The sequence below is a fragment of the Doryrhamphus excisus genome, chromosome 11 (assembly GCF_030265055.1).
Source record: "Doryrhamphus excisus isolate RoL2022-K1 chromosome 11, RoL_Dexc_1.0, whole genome shotgun sequence".
Taxonomy (NCBI): domain Eukaryota; kingdom Metazoa; phylum Chordata; class Actinopteri; order Syngnathiformes; family Syngnathidae; genus Doryrhamphus; species Doryrhamphus excisus.
Window position 1 is genome coordinate 18,799,310 of NC_080476.1, and position 21,762 is coordinate 18,821,071.

A 21,762-nucleotide genomic window follows, 5' to 3' on the forward strand; every position below is an offset into this window, starting at 1 on the left:
AGTGCCCTACCAGGGCAAAAAAAAAAATAATAAATTATAAAAAAAAAAAAATAAATAAAAAATAAAATAAAATAAAATAAAATAAACAGTCCAGTCCCTACAGGGGCAAAAAAATAATAATAATAATAATAATAAAAATAAGACAAGCTAAACAGTCTAGTTGGAATGGATTCAGTGCCCTACCGGGGACATCTACCAAACACTACTCTAAGCCGCCCCCCCCCTTTAACCTTCATTTCCTCCTCTTCATACTCTTCCTCTTCACCGTCATAGTCCTCCTCCTCCTCCTCAAATCCCCCTTCTTCTTCCTCACTACACTTTCCACCCCTCCCATGCTGATGTAGCGCCTGGGGAGGGGGGGACAGTGAGGTAGCAGGCTGCGAGCAAAATGGTGAATTGTATTATGTGACACATGATGATGCTAAATGACTTTCCATTGTACATTAAACAAATGACATCAATGTGGCGTTGCTTTTAAGCATTATTATGCAAATCATTCATTATAGGACTATTAGAATTTATTTATTAAAAAAAATAATGTAATTTTAGTAGCATACAGTTGACATATTAATTTTTTTAAAAATTCAATACTATGAAAAATTAATACAATTGTAATTTAAAGATTAGGCTGCAGAGAGTTTCAAATAATATTACAAAAATAAAGTCAAATATTACGAGGATAAAGTCACAATAATTACAATAAGTGTATTTCCAAATAGAAAGTTGAAATAATTGGAATTTTTTCAACCAGGAAAAATAATATAATTTTTGTAGCATACAGTTGACATATTATTTTTTTTTATTCAATATTATGAAAAATTAACACAATTGTAATTTAAAGATTAGGCTGCGGAGAGTTTCAAATAATATTACAAAAATAAAGTCAAATATTATAAGGATAAAGTCATAATAATTACAATAAGTGTATTTCCAAATAGAAAGTTGAAATTATTGGAATTTTTTCAACCGGGAAAAATAATGTAATTTTAGTAGCATACAGTTGACATATTATTATTATTTTTAATTCAATATTATGAAAAATTAATACAATTGTAATTTAAAGATTAGGCTGCGGAGAGTTTCAAATAATATTACAAAAATAAAGTCAAATATTACGAGGATAAAGTCACAATAATTACAATAAGTGTATTTCCAAAGAGAAAGTTGAAATAATTGGAATTTTTTCAACCGGGAAAAATAATGTAATTTTAGTAGCATACAGTTGACTTTTTTTTTTTTTAATTCAATACTTTGAAAAATTAATACAATTGTAATTTAAAGATTAGGCTGCAGAGAGTTTCAAATAATATTACAAAAATAAAGTCAAATATTATAAGGATAAAGTCACAATAATTACAATAAGTGCATTTCCAAATGGAAAAAGTTGAAATAATAGGAATTTTTTCCAATAGTAGAATTGAAGAAAAAAAATGCTATAATTTCTGTAGAATAAAATCCAAATATTAAAAGAAAAACCTCGTAATTGAATGAGAAAAAAAGGCACAATTTTGCACAATTATGCTCAATATGCTAATGAGCATGTGTGAACATGCGTGTATTGACGTGAGTGAAAAATAAAAATAAAAGCACACAAACTATATGCTACCTTCTGTCTCTGCTGCATGGAAGCCACGGCATCGGGCTGGAACTCCAGCTTGTCCGTTCGACACAGCTTCCAGTAGAGGATGGAAATGATGACGACGACCACCAGGAGAGGAGTCACCACTCCGATAATGAGCCACATGTTGGGGTTCTCCGTGTCGGAAGGCGGGGATGGTCCCTTCTCCACGGCTTAAGTGGAACACAGAGACACACGATTCAACTAATAACTATAAAAGCAATCTTCACTCGCTAAATGTACTGTAAAAAAAAGGCCAGTAAGGATAATTCATAATGCCGCCTACAGAGAACATACTAACTCCTTATTTCTAAAATCACAAATACTTCAACTTGCTGATATAGTTCATCTTCAAACAGCTAAAATAATAATACATAAGGCTAAAAATAACCAATTAGCTAAAAATGTCAATTCAAGAAACAATACAAACAGTTGATGTTTGCTAAATACAAGGATGAAGAGTCTTGACGCAGATTAAATTAAATTAAATTAAATTAAATTAAATTAAATTAAATTAAATTAAATTAAATTAAATTAAATTAAATTAAATTAAATTAAATTAAATTCATTATTTAAAAAAAAAACTTAAACTGTATTATGGAAAGCAGGAAGTGAACAAATGTAACAGTTACTGATTGTAAAAGTACCAACAGCCAAGGCGTTGGGGGGTTTTGGTTTGGTGGCTGCTGGATTGGGTCGCTTGCTTGTGGTCCAAAACAAACATAAAAATTAAATTAAATTAAATTAAATTAAATTAAATTAAATTAAATTAAATTCATTATTTAAAAAAAAACTTAAACTGTATTATGGAAAGCAGGAAGTGAACAAATGTAACAGTTACTGATTGTAAAAGTACCAACAGCCAAGGCGTTGGGGGGGGTTTGGTTTGGTGGCTGCTGGATTGGGTCGCTTGCTTGAGGTCCAAAACAAACAAAAAAATTTAATTTAAAATTAAATTAAATTAAATTAAATTAAATTAAATTAAATTAAATTAAATTAAATTAAATTAAATTAAATTAAATTAAATTAAATTAAATTAAATTAAATTAAATTAAATTAAATTAAATTAAATTAAATTAAATTAAATTAAATTAAACAACGCCAAATTAAATTTAAATTAAATTAATTTTTTATTTTATTAATTTAAATTTTATTCAATTTAAACAAAAAAAAACTTCAACTATATTAGGAAAGCAGGAAGTGAACAAATGTAACAGTTACTGATTGTAAAAGTACCAGATGGAGGGGTAGGATTTAATAAGCTTTGCTTCTACCTACTCCTTTTGGACATGTGTAACTGTGTAAAACTACAATCGAAAGAAGTTAAATTACCGGACCCATTATGCTAATGAGATGCTTATTAAGATACTACTCACGTTGTGCCAAAATGCCCTGAACGCGATATCCCAAGATGATGGCGGCCTTTTGGACGTCCAGGCTATTGAGGATGTCGGCCATTTTGACGGCAGGGATCCTCTGACCGTCAGGGCCTTCCACAAAATACACCACTTCCAAGGGATGGTCGGTTCCCGTCAGCCGGTTCATGCTCACAACCTGGAAGTTGAAACAGTGAAGAGAGTTCCACTTAGGCACCTGTCTGAAGGACTTAGGGATACATGCTTTCAGCTAATGAGCAGCCTGGACACATTCAGTCAACATTCATAACATAACATAGGACAACAAAAACTATCACCACTGTAAAAGAGCATCGAACCCGTGGTAGATTTTCATTCAGTCATTAATACGTCGGAACACAGGAAATGAGAACATATGATTCAGATACCATGATTAAAATATGTCCAGATGTTGGAATAAGCCCTCAGTGAACGTTATTGTTACCATCGTTACCATCTGGTACTTTTACAATCAGTAACTGTTACATTTGTTCACTTCCTGCTTTCCTAATATAGTTTAATTTAATTTAATTTAATTTAATTTAATTTAATTTAATTTAATTTAATTTAATTTAATTTAATTTAATTTAATTTAATTTAATTTAATTTAATTTAATTTAATTTAATTTAATTTAATTTAATTTAATTTAATATGCATCAGATTACAATTGAATGCATCCCATAATCAGTTCCCAGTTCCACATGTCCAAAAAGGAGTAGGAAGAAGCAAAGCTTATTAAATCCTACCCCTCCATCTGGTACTTTTACAATCAGTAACTGTTACATTTGTTCACTTCCTGCTTTCCTAATATAGTTTTTTTGTTTTAATTTAATTTAATTTAATTTAATTTAATTTAATTTAATTTAATTTAATTTAATTTAATTTAATTTAATTTAATTTAATTTAATTTAATTTAATTTAATTTAATTTAATTGGACCTCTGAACCCAGCAGCCTCTTTTACAATCAGTAACTGTTACATTTGTTCACTTCCTGCTTTCCTAATATAGTTTAATTTTTTATTTTTATTTTATTTTATTTTTGTCACGTATTCTTGATCTTATTTTGTGTCGAAAAATAAAAATATATATAAATAAATATATAATAAATATAATATAATATATATAATAAATATATAGATATTTGAGAACAGTGGAATGTTTTATCAGAGCTTTTCTTGTGGAAAATCGGAACCAAAGCAAAGTTTATTTATTTTTCTGTTTTTAATAAATGCGTTTTTTTTGGGGGGTTTTTTTGGAAAACCTGATGCAGCCCAGCCTCGCCCAGACCCTAGCTCCAGTGGCCCCCCAGGTAAATTGAGTTTGAGACCCCTGTTCTAAATCTTTGAGTAAAGCACCGTCTCTGGATGCCTCCTCCATTATGCTCTCATCTCAAAAAAACAGAGACAAACTCTTCATCATATCAACTGCATGATTCAAGCAGACGGGAAAAAATATTAATAATTGATCAGACCCCCCCAACATCCCCCCCCCCCCCCCCACACACACAGCTTAACAGTACAGGTCACATGACCATGGAGAAATAAGGCTACATAGAAAGCCGAAGGAACAAGCACTTTGTGAGGCTGCAGTGTCTGAATGGCTTCGTCTGGGCTGAATGGGATGCTGTTGCCATGGGGACAACATTACCCCCCCCCCCCCCCCCACCCCCTTTCCAGCTCCATGTGAGACTGACGAGCAGGTGCAGGACTACTCCACAAAAGCAAGATCCTGATTAGTAAATCAGTAAGGCTGTCGGTTGTGACACGGACCCCTGCAAAGCTGAAATAATGAGCCCTCAGTGCTCGCTTGCGTCCGTTTTCTATGCCGCTGAGCATCATTTGGGTCCTGGACTGGTCAGGAACCAATCACAGCAAGACATAGAATGGATGTGACGTGACAAATGGTACCTGAACGCTGCTGTTGCCCACGCTGGTGGCTCTCTTGGCACGTCTGACGGATCCCATGGCCTCCCCGAGTAACATGGCCACCCGGCGCTCAATGTTGGCTTGGAATGTTCGCTGTCCCACTTCGCTGTCCGCCACTCCCAGAACGACTAGCAATGAAAGCACAGACCAGATACTGTGGGATGACTGGAGATATTTTACTTTATTGATGCCGTACTGGCCTCGGGGCCCTGGCACCCTTACACAACTCCAAGGGCAAATAGGTCATTAGCCAAAATTAACTTTGGGCTGGATTATCTTTTTTTGTCTTGATGGAAGGAAGGATGGAAGGATGGAAGGAAGGAAGGAAGGAAGGAAGGAAGGAAGGAAGGAAGGAAGGAAGGAAGGAAGGAAGGAAGGAAAGATGGATGGAAGGAAGGAAGGATGGGTGGAAGGATGGAAGGAAGGAAGGAAGGAAGGAAGGAAGGAAGGAAGGAAGGAAGGAAGGATGGAAGGAAGGATGGAATGATGGAAGGAAGGATGGATAGAAGGAAGGATAGAAGGAAGGATAGAAGGATGGAAGGAAGGAAGGAAGGAAGGAAGGAAGGAAGGAAGGAAGGAAGGATGGATGGAAGGATGGAAGGAAGGAAGGATGGATGGAAGGAAGGAAGGAAGGATGGAAGGATGGATCGAAGGAAGGATAGGAGGAAGGATAGAAGGATGGAAGGAAGGAAGGAAGGAAGGAAGGAAAGAAGGAAGGAAAGAAGGAAGGAACGAAGGAAGGATGGGAGTGAGGGAGTGAGGATGGATGGAAGGAGGGAGGGAAAGAGGGAGTGAGGATGGAAGGAAGGAAGGAAGGAAGGAAGGAAAGACGGAAGGAAGGATGGATGGATGAACGGAAGGATGGATGGAAGGAAGGATGGAGGAATGGATGAAGGAAGGAAGGAAGGTAGGATGGATGGGAGGGAGGATGGAGGGAAGGAGGGAGGGAGGGAAAGAGGGAGTGAGGATGGAAGGAAGGAAGGAAGGATGGATGGATGGAGGGATGAGGGAGGGAGTGAGGATGGATGGAAGCAGGGAAGGAAGGAAGGAAGGAAGGAAGGAAGGAAGGAAGGAAGGAAGGATGGATGGAAGGAAGGATGGTTGGAAGGAAGGATGAAGGAAGGAAGGAAGGAAGCAGGGAAGGAAGGAAGGAAGGAAGGAAGGAGGAATGGATGGATAGAAGGAAGGAAGGAAGGAAGGAAGGAAGGAAGGAAGGAAGGAAGGAAGGAAGGAAGGAAGGAAGGAAGGGAGGAAGGAAGGGTGGTTGGAAGGAAGGATGGAGGAATGAATGGATGGTTGGATGGAAGGAAGGAAGGAAGGATGGAGGAATGAATGGATGGATGGAAGGAAGGAAGGAAGGAAGGCTGGATGGAAGGATGAGGAATGGATGGATAGAAGGAAGGAATGACGGAGGAATGAATGGATGGATGGATGGAAGGAAGGAAGGAAGGATGGATGGGAGGGAGTGAGGATGGAAGGAGGGATGGAAGGAGGGAAGGAAGGGAGGGAGAGAGGGAGGTAGGGAGGGAGGGAGTGAGGATGGGTGGATGGATGGAAGGAAGGAAGGAAGGATGGATGGATGGAAGGAAGGAAGGATGGATGGAAGGAAGGAAGGAAGGATAGATAGATAGAAAATGTTTGCATTGGCTTTCAAGTGTATTTATTGGCTGATGCTGATCACATGTTTTTACACAAATCGTATAATATTGATTGTTAGCCGACCAATGGGATCATCTATAACAGTATATGTTCCAGTATATGTTTCATACAGTGATCATGGCATTGAACTTAAACCAACATACCTGTTCTCACCCAGGAGGAGCGCAGGAACTGGCTGGTGTTCAACTCCGGATAATGGAAAGCTTTTGAAGAAAAACAGATCATAAACATGTCATGCATCACGTTTCCATAAACGAGATCATTATGTTCTGTGAACATGAGTGAAAATTCTCACGCTCGGCAATCTGGAAGACGGGATATCCGATGTAATAACTGAATTCCACCTTGGCGAGCTTCATGAGGGCGTTGCTGACCTCTGACCCCATTAGATAACCTCTGTTGTTGCGTACGGTGAAGGTGATGTCCACCGGATACCTCCCCGCTCGTTGTTGATTTTCAGGGACCGCCATGGTAATATTTATAATCTGCAACAAAATTAGATAACAAGAGGATGAAATATTAAAATTATAATTAAATTCCGTTTCTTGGAAACTTGCCTGCGTTAGCTGACTTAGCTCAGTGCCTTCAGTGATTAGAAAGTAGGGCATTAAATCGGGCAGTTTAGCCTGAGAGCGTACTTATTGAGTTATTCATGAAAAGTTTCCATGCTGAAAACAAATTCCTAAATAAATCATAACACATAACAGCGAACAATACACAAGCTAAATCACGACTTAGCACTAAATAAGCTATTTCAGAATAAGAATGCCAGCTACTTTAATCCCCAGAAACTAGAGCATGAACTCACGGGTCCAGCATCCACATAGAAACCTATGAATGGTAATGGTAATGGTAATGGTAATGGTAACGGTAATGGTAATGGTAATGGTTTTATTTCCTGCTTTCCTAATATAGTTTAAGTTTTTTTTTGTTTTAATTTAATTTAATTTAATTTAATTTAATTTAATTTAATTTAATTTAATTTAATTTAATTTAATTTAATTTAATTTAATTTAATTTAATTTAATTTAATTTAATTTAATTTAATTTAATTTAATTGTTTTGGACCTCTGAACCCAGCAGCCTCTTTTACAATCAGTAACTGTTACATTTGTTCACTTCCTGCTTTCCGAATATAGTTTAATTTTTTATTTTTATTTTATTTTATTTTTGTCACATGTTTTGTCACGTATTCTGGTAATGGTTTTATTTCCTGCTTTCCTAATATAGTTTAAGTTTTTTTTTGTTTTAATTTAATTTAATTTAATTTAATTTAATTTAATTTAATTTAATTTAATTTAATTTAATTTAATTTAATTTAATTTAATTTAATTTAATTTAATTTAATTTAATTTAATTTAATTTAATTTAATTTAATTTAATTTAATTTAATTTAATTTAATTTAATTTAATTTAATTTAATTTAATTTAATTTAATTTAATTGTAGTCCTAGCATATAAGTGTTTCAAATGTACTTCTTCCCTGAGATCATATTTCTCCTCTCTTGTAGAGAAGTATTGCATGGCATTTTTAGCTAATTGGTTATTTTTAGCCTTATGTATTATTATTTTCGCTGTCTGAATATGAACTATATCAGCAAGTTGAAGTATTTGTCATTTTTAGAAATAAGGAGTTAGTATGTTCTCTGTAGGCGGCATTATGAATTATCCTTACTGGCCTTTTTTTTTGCAGTACAATTAGCGAGTGAAGATTGCTTTTATTAGTATTAGAACAAATTTTGCTTTGTTAAAATATTGAAATATTTCTGGCCACCTTATGTTGTATATTTGTAATATTTTCATCTATTGTGATCCCCAGAAATGTATTTTTGTTCACACTTTCAATGTCTACACCGTCTATTTGTATTTGCTGTTAGCAAACAGCATGATTTTAGTTTTATTTAGGTTCAAGGACAATCTATTATCATCAATGGGGCTGTACTGGCAAATAAGATTGTAATACACAATCATGGCGTCTGAAGAGGGTCAAATTACCTGCACTATGAAATTGTCCGATGCCTTGGCGCGCCGACGCACTTCGGCAAAAGCCATGCCGAGACCTCTCTCGATACTCTCACTGAAGTTGCAAAAGCGTACATCAACATGAGGAGGGACAAACTGCAACACTGCACGCAAGAAAAGAAACAGTTAGCTTAACATAAAGCATAGAAATTGGTTTATATTTGAATCAATTACATGTGATTCACCTGTGTGGACTTCATATTTAGTATCCGGTACAGACCAGTTGGGAGACACGGACAAGAAGCGGCGTCCTGACCGTCGTAAGGCATTAATGACAGAGATGGCTGTGTACACAACCGGACCTGATACGACCCGAAACGCAAACTTTGGTGGTGGTTCGATAACCTTGAAAGACAGGGAAAAAAATGTTAAAGGAAAACCTTTGAAATATTTTGACATAATATTTGACAACCTCTTTTCTCTTTTCCGTGCTTTCAAAAGATACACAAACAGCTAAAAAAGAGAAAATTATAATATGTATTCATTTGTCTGGTAATGGTAATGGTTTTATTTCATTTGAACATGCATCAGGTTACAATTGAATGCATCCCATAATCAGTTCCCAGTTCCACATGTCCAAAAGGAGTAGGAAGAAGCAAAGCTTATTAAATCCTACCCCTCCATCTGGTACTTTTACAATCAGTAACTGTTACATTTGTTCACTTCCTGCTTTCATAATATAGTTGAAGTTTTTTTTAAATTAAATTAAATTAAATTAAATTAAATTAAATTAAATTAAATTAAATTAAATTAAATTAAATTAAATTAAATTAAATTAAATTAAATTAAATTAAATTAAATTAAATTTGTTTTGGACCTCTGAACCCAGCGGGCTCAAGCAAGAGACCCAATCCAGCAGCCACCAAACCAAAACCTCCCAATGCCTAATTAAATTTAAATTTATTCATTTAATTTAATAAAAAAAAAACCTTCAACTATATTAGGAAAGCAGGAAGTGAACAAATGTAACAGTTACTGATTGTAAAAGTACCAGATGGAGGGGTAGGATTTAATAAGCTTTGCTTCTTCCTACTCCTTTCGGACAGTAACTGTTTTTCATTTGTTCACTTCCTGCTTTCCTAATATAGTGTAAGTTTTAATTTAATTTAATTTAATTTAATTTAATTGTTTGTTATGCAAGGATAGTGGAAGATGGGCAAAATAATATTCTGATTTGATCGCATTAAGTGTCATGTGGAAGGTACTGTGAGTAAAAATACCAACAGCAACTACTACAAAACCAGTAATAACACATAATAATATAAACAACAATGTACCTGTAACTCAAGCGATTTGTTGAATTGCTGTTTCAGGATCTCTCCAACTTGGGATCTGGCATATCCAAGAGTGTATCCCAAGGGAAAACCTTTATGGTAAAATGTAAACAGATTTATAATCGGATTTTTCATATATTGCATTGTGATCGACTGCATTAAATGTGCTCTGAAATATTGTAAAATGTATTGTATTACACAAAATGTATTATGACTTACCGATTTTAATGAGATACTCCGGCTTGTCAAGGTTGCAGAGGTACTGTCTGGATGTCAGAGTTGTATTCCGCTTCCCACCACGTGTGACAGGGGTAACATTAACAGCAATTCCGGTTGTTTCCTGATGAAAACGTGCGTTGGCATCGGTAGACGTGGGTATCGGCGGCGTGGTATTAGCGTCGGTGTCGCTTGAAATCAAAATCACTGTGGCTGGATTGTCAAATTCATCTGTAGTCACCCCCTGATCACCTAGCATAACGGGGGGCACCGTAGTGCCATTGGATGAAATCGAAGTGATATTGAGAACCGCCTCAATATCGGTAGGACTCGAGGAAGAAGCGACTGTTGCGGTTAATACAGGAGTTGAGTGTATGGTGCTTTGCGGTAAGGGTTCTGTGACAAACCATTGGACATCCGTGAGAGACAAAGAAGGCATGACATCATCCGGCCAGAATTCCGTAAGCAGGCCAAGAGTTCGAGTACCTGCAGATCGATGTGTGGTCGATATTAAAGTAGGCAAAATGGGAGAAGATGGTTCAAGAAGGGACGTTGCGACGATGGAACGGTCCAAAAAAGACTTCGAGACATTAAAACTGCTATTATGGGTGTCATCCTCAGTTGTATCATCGGCGATGCTATTGCTAGGTGTTGTGTCCGGTGTACCCATGGGCACTACGGTGATGTTCCCTCTTTGTTCGTCTTCGTTCCCTGAACCGGCGCTGTCCTTAGTGAGTTGGGTGGTGTAATATTCCAAGCTGTTCATATCCGGTAATAGGACATCTGTCGGTTGAATACTGTAAGTATCCGACCAATCAATGTTCGATACTTCTATCGTGTCAATGCTAATAGTCGGAGTAACGTACATTGTGTAATGAAGGGACGAATAAGATGGCCGAATATGAAGATGATGCAAGGATGAAAAAGATGCGCCCACTCTGGAAGGGAAAGCTGTATCATATTTTTCTGTATCGTCGTCTTGATCGTATGTATCGGGAACTTTGGTGACCAAAGAGAAGTCCTCTTCTTCTGGACTTAGGAATGCCATTGTCTCCAAGTAATCCCCAGACCCCCAGTCAAAGTCCATAGTATTAGAGGGATAAAAGTACTCCGGGGGAGCCTCGGTTGGTTGAAACGAAGGTGATGCAAGGTGGAGGCCGGTTAAAGGTACGTGGTAGCTAGGCGCTAGAAGTTCGTGTGAGTTGGGCAGAACCGTTTCCGGTTTATTCTCGTTCTGAATTTCACTCGGCTCAGGTTCCAGTGAGACTTTAGGTACTTCCTTTAGAAAACTAAACTGTGACACCGTCGGTTTTTTGAACGATGAGGGTCTTGATACATTCGACTGAGGTTGCATTCGAGATACGGAAAGAGATCCCAAAAACATCTGAGAGTGATGCAACGACGGCAAAAGAGGATGTGGTTCTTCTGCGTCCAGGCCAACGGGTGTTAGAGATTCATATTGCAATTCAGGATTGACTGGACCGGTCCGAGTGGTTCTTGAGGGTGATAATGATAATCTTCTTGGGATTGGAATATTGTCAAGAAATTTCTCAGCATGGTGTGGAGAGCCGAAGAGAGAAACATCTACAGAGAAGCAAAAGGGAAGCTTTTTAGTGTCCGTAACCGGAAGAACAATGAAGATGGTTAGCAAATAAAACTGGTCTTCAATAACTTTTTGTTTCATAAATAACAACAATCCCACATATAGACAAACAACCATTCACACTCACATTCATACCTATGGACAATTTGGAGTCGCTAATTAACCTAGCATGTTTTTTTTTTTGGAATGTGGGAGGAAACCGGAGTACCCGGAGAAAACCCAAACTCCACACAGAGATATCCGAGGGTGGAATTGAACCCTGGTCTCCTAGCTGTGAGGTCTCCGCGCTAACCACTCGACCCCCGTGACGACTGAACTGGTCATATGATAAAATTATTTTTATGTGTCCAAACAAATTTTGCTTCCAAAGTGACGTTGTCAAACTCGGAGTTATGGTCCCTGTCAAACACATCCGTCTTCCTTTGGTTTTCCGAGGTTGGAACGCCGGAGCCTAAGCTAATTCGTCCATGTCCTCCCGGCGAATCCCAAAGTATCCTAAGCCAGTTGAGAGACAGTTTCTCCGACGTGTCCTGGGTCTTTCTCTAGGCTTCCTTTAGGTCGGATATGCATTGAGCACCTTCCCATTGAGGGCTCCGGAAGGCCTCCTGACCAGATTCCCAATGCAGAGGAGTTTTTTTTCCGGATGATAGTGCTTGTCATAATATCTCTAAGAGAGAGCCGAAGCTTTAAATTGTGTTATGAATCTTCTGACCATCGGAAGTGCCATTGAGAACTGCCTCAACATCGGTAGGACTTGAGGCGGCGGCGCACTGATAAAGAGTCTACATCATTGCAGACTCGGCACCGATTCGCTAGTCCATCTGGAGTTCCAGTCTTCCTTCACTCATTAACAACATCCCAAAGTCCTTAAACTACTCCAACTCGGAGATGCTAATTCTCATCCCAGCCACTTCCCAGCATCTTATCCAGAGATAAGATGCCTGGAAATTCTGAACAATAGTTATGAACCAAATCGGTGACAAAAGACAACCCCTGGCGGAGTCCGCCCCTCAATGGAATCGGGCTTGACCAACCTCTGACACCAGTCATACAGTCAACTGCCCAAATTAGGTGGCCTGGTACCATAGTGTGGTTCAATCAATTCCGATTAAATCTGTGTAAAAATGATTATTTTTAGATTAATATAAAATAGTAATAAATATAAAAAACTATATAAAATATTATATAAAATTATATTATATAAATTATATTATATAAATAAAATTATCTCTTTTAAAAATTAATTAAGACCTTCCTATTTGACAGCAGCTGGGCACGAAGCAACAGACTGAGGCTGGAAGTGCGGCTGACATTACAGTCGAAAAACCCTGACAAAGGTCTTGAAGGCTAAGTAGATCTGCCACCTGGCCCCCGAAACATGAGCGTGACGACACGATTTCCACTTGGCTGGTCGCACATTATTAGATCAACGATATCTGTAACACAATTTAAAGTGCTCAACCATTCAATGAAGTCATATTTTTTTTTGTTGATTACATTCTACTGCTGCTTATTATTCTCACTGCACTGAGCGGTTGATAGTACGGCCGACTGCTCAGCATATTTTCATCCATCCCATAATGAAGCGCATGCCTAAAAATGTGGAACAGTCTCATTAGTCTGACAACACTGAAGAATTAATGCCATGGGGTTTTAATTTATTCATGGTATGAAGAATCGCATGATAATGAGATTCCGTTTTTGTGCATCTGGCCTTGATCCTTCGTGTGACACATTTATAAATAACTTTCTATATAAGTAAAAGTTACATTTTGTGATATAAATATAATTACTGAATAATTACTTGTTACCTTTATGTCATTTTTGTTGCTGGTTTAATGTAAAGATGGTTATTTTTAGGCAACACATTATACTCATTTTTTGGCTCTTTGTATCGAGTTGTGGACTCTTAAAGAGCAGCTACACACAATAACCCAAGGATCGACCCAAGGATACATCGACACAAGGATACATCAGCCCAAGGATACTTCGGCCCAAGGATACTTCGGCCCAAGGATACTTCGGCCCAAGGATACATCGACCCAAGGATACATCGACCCAAGGATACATCGACCCAAGGATACATCGACCCAAGGATACATCGACCCAAGGACACATCGACCCAAGGATACTTCGGCCCAAGGATACTTCGGCCAAAGAATACATCCACCCAAGGATACTTCGGCCCAAGGATACTTTGGCCCAAGGATACCTCGACCCAAGGATACTTCAGCCCAAGGATACTATGCCCCAAGGATACATCGACCCAAGGATACTTCGACCCAAGGATACTTCGACCCAAGGATACTTCGACCCAAGGATACTTCGACCCAAGGATACTTCGACCCAAGGATACTTCGACACAAGGATACTTCAGCCCAAGGATACTTCGACCCAAGGATACTTCGACCCAAGGATACTTCGACACAAGGATACTTCAGCCCAAGGATATGTCGACCCAAGGATACGTCGACCCAAGGATACGTCGACACAAGGATACTTCGGCCCAAGGATACTTCGACACAAGGATACTTCAGCCCAAGGATACGTCGACCCAAGGATACGTCGACCCAAGGATACGTCGACCCAAGGATACGTCGACCCAAGGATACTTCGGCCCAAGGATACTTCGACTGCCACAAGATTCATGAGAAACCATAGTTTCTTTCACAAAAACAATTTGGTATAGGTGTGTAGCACTTCTTGAAAGAGATAAAATGTTATACTTTCTTCTTTGCTAATGCCCCCCCCCCCTTCAGCAGTCTTGAGTGCAGGGGGGGGGGGGTGAAATATAACAGCTACTTCAGTGAATCAATATTACAAAAGGCTTGTTTGCCTCTCATGGGTGCCCAGCCCTGAATAAAGAGCCGAGCTGATAATGCTTCCATGTAGACGGTACTTTGGTGACGTCTAGAATTGAATCAAAGAACCCCCCGCCCCCCCAAACCCCCCCCCCCCCCCCATCCACTTCCTCTCTCTTCCGTCAGTCCTCCCTGGCTTAAATGGCCCGATATAAAATAGGAACGACCTGAATCAGTAACAGAGGGAAACGTTTGGCCAATCAGGAAATGGGCAGCAATGTGGCCGTGTAGCTAGGATAGCGAGCTAACTACAAGCCCAACACATGGTTCTGTTTTTAGCTGCGCCTCTTGCGTGACTGCTTCTTTGCAGTTGGCGGGAGCCGCTGCATTATTCCGAGCTCTTATTCGGACATTGGGACACGGATGAGTTGACACATATTTGTCATGATGAAGTTAATTCAAGCCAAAATAATGTACTTGCTTTGACTACATCCACCCAAGGATACTTCGGCCTAAAGATACTTTGGCCCAAGGATACTTCGGCCCAAGGATACTTCGGCCCAAGGATACTTCGGCCCAAGGACACTTCGGCCCAAGGACACTTCGGCCCAAAGATACTTCGGCCCAAGGATACTTCGGCCCAAGGATACTTCGGCCCAAGGACACATCGGCCCAAGGATACTTCGGCCCAAGGATACTTTGGCCCAAGGATACTTCGACCCAAGGATACTTCGACCCAAGGATACATCAACCCAAGGATACTTGGGCCCAAGGATACTTGGGCACAAGGATACTTCAACCCAAGGATACATCAACCCAAGGATACATCAACTCAAGGATACTTGGGCACAAGGATACATCGCCCCAAGGATACATCGACCCAAGGATACTTCGGCCCAAGGATACATCAACCATCAGCCCAAGGACACATCGACCCAAGGATACTTGGGCCCAAGGATACTTGGGCCCAAGGATACTTGGGCCCAAGGATACTTGGGCCCAAGGATACTTCGGCACAAGGATACTTCGGCACAAGGATACATCGACCCAAGGATACATCGACCCAAGGATACTTCGGCCCAAGGATACATCAACCATCAGCCCAAGGACACTTTGGCCCAAGGACACATCGACCCAAGGATACTTCGGCCCAAGGATACTTCGGCCCAAGGATATATCGGCCCAAGGATACATCGACCCAAGGACACATCGACCCAAGGATAATTCGACCCATGGATACATTGACCCAAGGATACTTCAGCCCAAGGATACATCGACCCAAGGATACATTGACCCAAGGATACATTGACCCAAGGATACTTCGGCCCAAGGATACATTGACCCAAGGATACATTGACCCAAGGATACTTCGACCCAAGGATACATCGACCCAAGGATACTTCGTCAAAACCGACCCTTTAACATAAGAGATGATACCAGAAAGCTAACACAAGAGTTTTGATTTTTTTGGTTTTCGACTCACAGTAGGCTAGTCTGAAGGCTCTGTTTAACTAACTAACTAATTAATTAACTAACTAACTAACTAACTAAGCCCATAACTACTAATAATGAGTTGCAGTTGAGACGAGTTCAACACAAACGATACCAATCTAATTACCAAGAGCATCTAATTCAATTCAATTTAATTCAAGCCAAAATAATGTACTTGCTTTGACTACATCCACCCAAGGATACTTCGGCCTAAAGATACTTTGGCCCAAGGATACTTCGGCCCAAGGATACTTCGGCCCAAGGATACTTCGGCCCAAGGACACTTCGGCCCAAGGACACTTCGGCCCAAAGATACTTCGGCCCAAGGATACTTCGGCCCAAGGATACTTCGGCCCAAGGACACTTCGGCCCAAGGACACATCGGCCCAAGGATACTTCGGCCCAAGGATACTTTGGCCCAAGGATACTTCGACCCAAGGATACTTCGACCCAAGGATACATCAACCCAAGGATACTTGGGCCCAAGGATACTTGGGCACAAGGATACTTCAACCCAAGGATACTTCAACCCAAGGATACATCAACCCAAGGATACATCAACTCAAGGATACTTGGGCACAAGGATACATCGCCCCAAGGATACATCGACCCAAGGATACTTCGGCCCAAGGATACATCAACCATCAGCCCAAGGACACATCGACCCAAGGATACTTGGGCCCAAGGATACTTGGGCCCAAGGATACTTGGGCCCAAGGATACTTCGGCACAAGGATACTTCGGCACAAGGATACATCGACCCAAGGATACTTCGGCCCAAGGATACATCAACCATCAGCCCAAGGACACTTTGGCCCAAGGACACATCGACCCAAGGATACTTCGGCCCAAGGATACTTCGGCCCAAGGATATATCGGCCCAAGGATACATCGACCCAAGGACACATCGACCCAAGGATAATTCGACCCATGGATACATTGACCCAAGGATACTTCAGCCCAAGGATACATCGACCCAAGGATACATTGACCCAAGGATACATTGACCCAAGGATACTTCGGCCCAAGGATACATTGACCCAAGGATACATTGACCCAAGGATACTTCGACCCAAGGATACATCGACCCAAGGATACTTCAACCCAAGGATACATCGACCCAAGGATACTTCGTCAAAACCGACCCTTTAACATAAGAGATGATACCAGAAAGCTAACACAAGAGTTTTGATTTTTTTGGTTTTCGACTCACAGTAGGCTAGTCTGAAGGCTCTGTTTAACTAACTAACTAATTAATTAACTAACTAACTAACTAACTAAGCCCATAACTACTAATAATGAGTTGCAGTTGAGACGAGTTCAACACAAACGATACCAATCTAATTACCAAGAGCATCTGCTGTCATTGAAATACGGCTAGCCTGCCAGTTTGGGAAGAGAACCAGCCACCGACAGACTGCTAGACACAACATCTTGCTAGCCTGCTGAGTGCGTTAGGACCCGGATTTTGGCTTTTGATGGTTTCTAGCCATCGATCTGACACCGCCCCCCCCCCCCCCTGCTCTAATGAATAATGAATGGCCATATTGTCATCTCACATGGATCCAATTTCACTGCACTGGTAATTAGTTTGGTTTTCCCTGGCCTGGCCTGCAGCGCCGTGAGCTGATCCTGATCCAGAACCAGGGAGCCCAAAATGGCAAAGCCGCTTTGAAAAGGTCTTGGAAGTGAAAAGTAGGGAAAGTAAGTGACACATATAAAAGGGAAATTGCTGTGTCATGTCAAGTCTGGAAGAACAATTAAATCCATGCCTGATTTGACCCAGAAACCGTGAAGGAAACGAGTCTGGGAGAGGAAAGCCGCTTAAGTTTAGAGCTGAGACCTTCTCAGGAGGCCACAGTGAAGAAATGGGTGAAGACTGTGAGCTTTCAGGACGTCATTGTTTTGTTTGACAACTCATGTTTATAGTAATGGTAATGGTTTTTTTTTCATTTTAACATGCATTGAACATTTGTTCACTTCCTGCTTTCCTAATATATTTAATTTAATTTAATTTAATTTAATTTAATTTAATTTAATTTAATTTAATTTAATTTAATTTAATTTAATTTAATTTAATTTAATTTAATTTAATTTAATCTCTGGCATAAGATCTGGGTTTGATTCTTAGTCACTATTAATGGTAATGGTTTTATTTCATTTGAACATGCATCAGATTACAATTGAGTGCATCCCATAATCAGTTCCTAGTTCCGCATGTCCGAAAGGAGTAGGAAGAAGCAAAGCTTATTAAATCCTACCCTTTCATCTGGTACTTTTACAATCAGTAACTGTTACATTTGTTCACTTCCTGCTTTCCTCATATACATTTTAAATTAAATTAAATTAAATTAAATTAAATTAAATTAAATTAAATTAAATTAAATTAAATTAAATTAAATTAAATTAAATTAAATTAAATTAAATTAAATTAAATTAAATTAAATTAAATTAAATTAAATTAAATTAAATTAAATTAAATTAAATTAAATTAAATTAAATTAAATTAAATTAAATGTAACAGAGTAACAGACTTCCCTTACCTGCAACAGGTGAATCAGCAGCAATCAGGTTTATCAACAACAGGGTCATTCCCAGAACCAAAGCACTCTGGGGACGGGGGTTCATGTGGGTCTTCTTCAGCACCGCCACCAAACCCACGAGCGAGACTAACCCTGACATTATTTGCTGTCGCCGAAGTCAAGGCATTTCATCCATTTCATCCATCAAAAGATGCTGTGTTTTAGGTTGGAGTCTTCCTCTTCTTCCAAAAACATGGGATGGGATTGTCCTTGGAGAAAAGAACAACAATGAAACAATAAGAAATTCAAGGCGGGGGCCTCAAAGTAGTGTCCTGCAGGCCACATTTGGCCCGTGGGCCGCGTGTTTGAGACCCCTGCCCTACAGCATCCATATCAAACTTGCGCGGGCTGCACTAACATTGAACTTTCATATCGAGGCGGGGGCTTCAAACTAGTGTCCTGTGCGCCACATTTGGCCCGCGGGCCGTGTGTTTGAGACCCCTGCCATACAGCATTCATATCAAACTTGCGCGGGCCGCACTAACATTAAACTTTCATATCGAGGCGGGGGCCTCAAACTAGTGTCCTGCGCGCCACATTTGGCCCGCGGGCCGCGTGTTTGAGACCCCTGCCATACAGCATCCATATCAAACTTGCGCGGGCCGCACTAACATTAAACTTTCATATCAAGGCGGGGGCCTCAAAGTAGTGTCCTGCGGGCCACATTTGGCCCGCGGGCCGCGTGTTTGAGACCCCTGCCATACAGCATCCATATCAAACTTGCGCGGGCCGCGCTAACATTAAACTTTCATATCGAGGCGGGGGCCTCAAAGTAGTGTCCTGCGCGCCACATTTGGCCCGCGGGCCGCGTGTTTGAGACCCCTGCCATACAGCATCCATATCAAACTTGCGCGGGCCGCACTAACATTAAACTTTCATATCAAGGCGGGGGGACTCAAAGTAGTGTCCTGCGCGCCACATTTGGCCCGCGGGCCGCGTGTTTGAGACCTCTGCCATACAGCATCCATATCAAACTTGCGCGGGCCGCACTAACATTAAACTTTCATATCAAGGCGGGGGGACTCAAAGTAGTGTCCTGCGGGCCACAATTGGCCCGCGGGCCGCGTGTTTGAGACCCCTGCCATACAGCATCCATATCAAACTTGCGCGGGCCGCACTAACATTAAACTTTCATATCAAGGCGGGGGCCTCAAACTAGTGTCCTGCGGGCCACATTTGGCCCTCGGGCCGCGTGTTTGAGACCCCTGCCATACAGCATCCATATCAAACTTGCGCGGGCCGCACTGACATTAAACTTTCATATCAAGGCGGGGGGACTCAAAGTAGTGTCCTGCGGGCCACAATTGGCACGCGGGCCGCGTGTTTGAGACCCCTGCCATACAGCATCCATATCAAACTTGTGCGGGCCGCACTGACATTAAACTTTCATATCAAGGCGGGGGGACTCAAAGTAGTGTCCTGCGGGCCACAATTGGCACGCGGGCCGCGTGTTTGAGACCCCTGCCATACAGTATCCATATCAAACTTGCACGGGCCGCACTAACATTAAACTTTCATATCAAGGCGGGGGCCTCAAAGTAGTGTCCTGCGGGCCCACATTTGGCCCGCGGGCCGCATCTTTGAGACCCCTGCCATACAGCATCCATATCAAACTTGCGCAGGCCGCGCTAACATTAAACTTTCATATCAAGGCGGGGGCCTCAAAGTAGTGTCCTGTGCGCCACATTTGGCCCGTGCGCCGCGTGTTTGAGACCCCCTGATATACAGCTACTTCTGTTTGACTGAAACTGACAACATTTTTTTTTTTAAATAACAATGTAAAAAACTCTTTTTGGCATAAAATTTGTAGCAAGTTTTTATGTCGCACATTGTTTTTAACAACATGGTAATATAAAAATAATTGAACATCTTGTATTTTTTGTGTTTTTTTAATGTTTATTACCCTCAACACGGAACACACTGCTAGCTTAAAGTCGCTTCCATCATCACACAGTGCAGCCACTGTCCCATATCCCGTCCCGTATTACTGACAAAAATAACATTGTACACCATAAATATATGTTAAAATATAGAATATAAAGAATGAAGAATGACCACCATTGACAAAGGCAACGTTTCGGTACAAAAACGACACGAATTTCGACCTCTTTTCTCAGCCATTTATAACACGAAGCGCATAGCTGCGTATTCAGACTTACCAAAACACGGTGTAAAACTCAATGAAATCCTTTGTCTGTTTATGAAAAATATCATTAGATGAAGCGGAAAGTAGTTATATAAACCTCGGCGTGGTCACCTTTTCTTGTCCAAGTTAATTCATGAATAAAACTAAACGTGTTGGCGGAGAGCATCCATTTGACACTCTTGATAGCAGTAACAGTCTCCCCGTCTTGGAGATCGGATTAGCTCCGCCTTCTTACATGTCTGATTTGTTCATCGTCAGTCAAACTCTGCGCTGATTGGTTCAGATGCGTGTCAGTTATAGTGTTTTTTTCAATTTAGGTTGTGTCATATTCGACAAGCGTCTACGGCTTCCACGGCAACGTCGAATAGCATAACACATGCCGGCAACAGAGACGTGCTATATATCATCTAGAGTTACGACTTTTTTTCACCTTATTGTTGTAAATAATAATTTTAATTGCGTACTTGCCCGACACCGTGTGTGTAAAGCTATTTCGAATACTACGATTCATATTTGATTACACACGTCATCAAGGAAGGTTGAAACGCAGGGGGGAAAAGGTCCCGGTAGTGAAATGACGTCATTCTGTCTGGAAGGAAAAAAAAAATAATGGCAGTGATGTAGTGCGTGGCTCTGCTCTTGGTGCATACAGCCACCTAGTGGTGGAATCAAGCAGTGCATGCCAAGGTGGAGGTGCATAGAGATCCATAGAAGATGACTGTTAGAGAGGAATGAATCCAACAATATTTTTATTATATATATATATATATATATATATATATATATATATATATATATATATATATATATATATATATATATATATATAGTTGTATAATATAAAAATATATATAATATAAAATGGCATTTTTAATATATTATTATAATATATTATTATAATTATTCATTATTATATTATTTTTTTATTATATATAAATATATATATATATTATATTTACAAATATATTTATAGATTTCTTATATTTATATATATATTTATATAATATAAAAAATATATAAAATAAAATG

At 39.8% G+C, this 21,762-nt stretch overlaps 1 protein-coding gene across 8 annotated transcripts in view; it reads right to left on the reverse strand.

Moving 5' to 3' along the window:
- si:ch211-1e14.1 (UPF0606 protein KIAA1549) overlaps positions 1–21,083 on the reverse strand; it is a 43,001-nt gene extending 21,918 nt beyond the window's left edge. For 3 of the 8 annotated variants that reach the window (XM_058087664.1, XM_058087661.1, XM_058087663.1), the window contains exons 1-12: positions 20,747–21,083; positions 18,549–18,796; positions 10,114–11,694; positions 9,898–9,986; positions 8,806–8,965; positions 8,594–8,724; positions 6,894–7,083; positions 6,742–6,801; positions 4,922–5,067; positions 2,995–3,172; positions 1,607–1,791; positions 231–377 (exon numbers count right to left, since the gene is read on the reverse strand). In XM_058087664.1, the coding sequence (XP_057943647.1) occupies positions 231–377; positions 1,607–1,791; positions 2,995–3,172; positions 4,922–5,067; positions 6,742–6,801; positions 6,894–7,083; positions 8,594–8,724; positions 8,806–8,965; positions 9,898–9,986; positions 10,114–11,694; positions 18,549–18,687 (3,006 nt within the window). In that variant the 5' untranslated portion in view covers positions 18,688–18,796; positions 20,747–21,083. The remainder of the gene's footprint in view (positions 1–230; positions 378–1,606; positions 1,792–2,994; positions 3,173–4,921; positions 5,068–6,741; positions 6,802–6,893; positions 7,084–8,593; positions 8,725–8,805; positions 8,966–9,897; positions 9,987–10,113; positions 11,695–18,548; positions 18,797–20,746) is intronic. The other 5 variants (XM_058087666.1, XM_058087665.1, XM_058087668.1 and 2 more) reach the window with 2 other exon arrangements.
- Between the last annotated feature and the right edge of the window lie 679 nt (positions 21,084–21,762).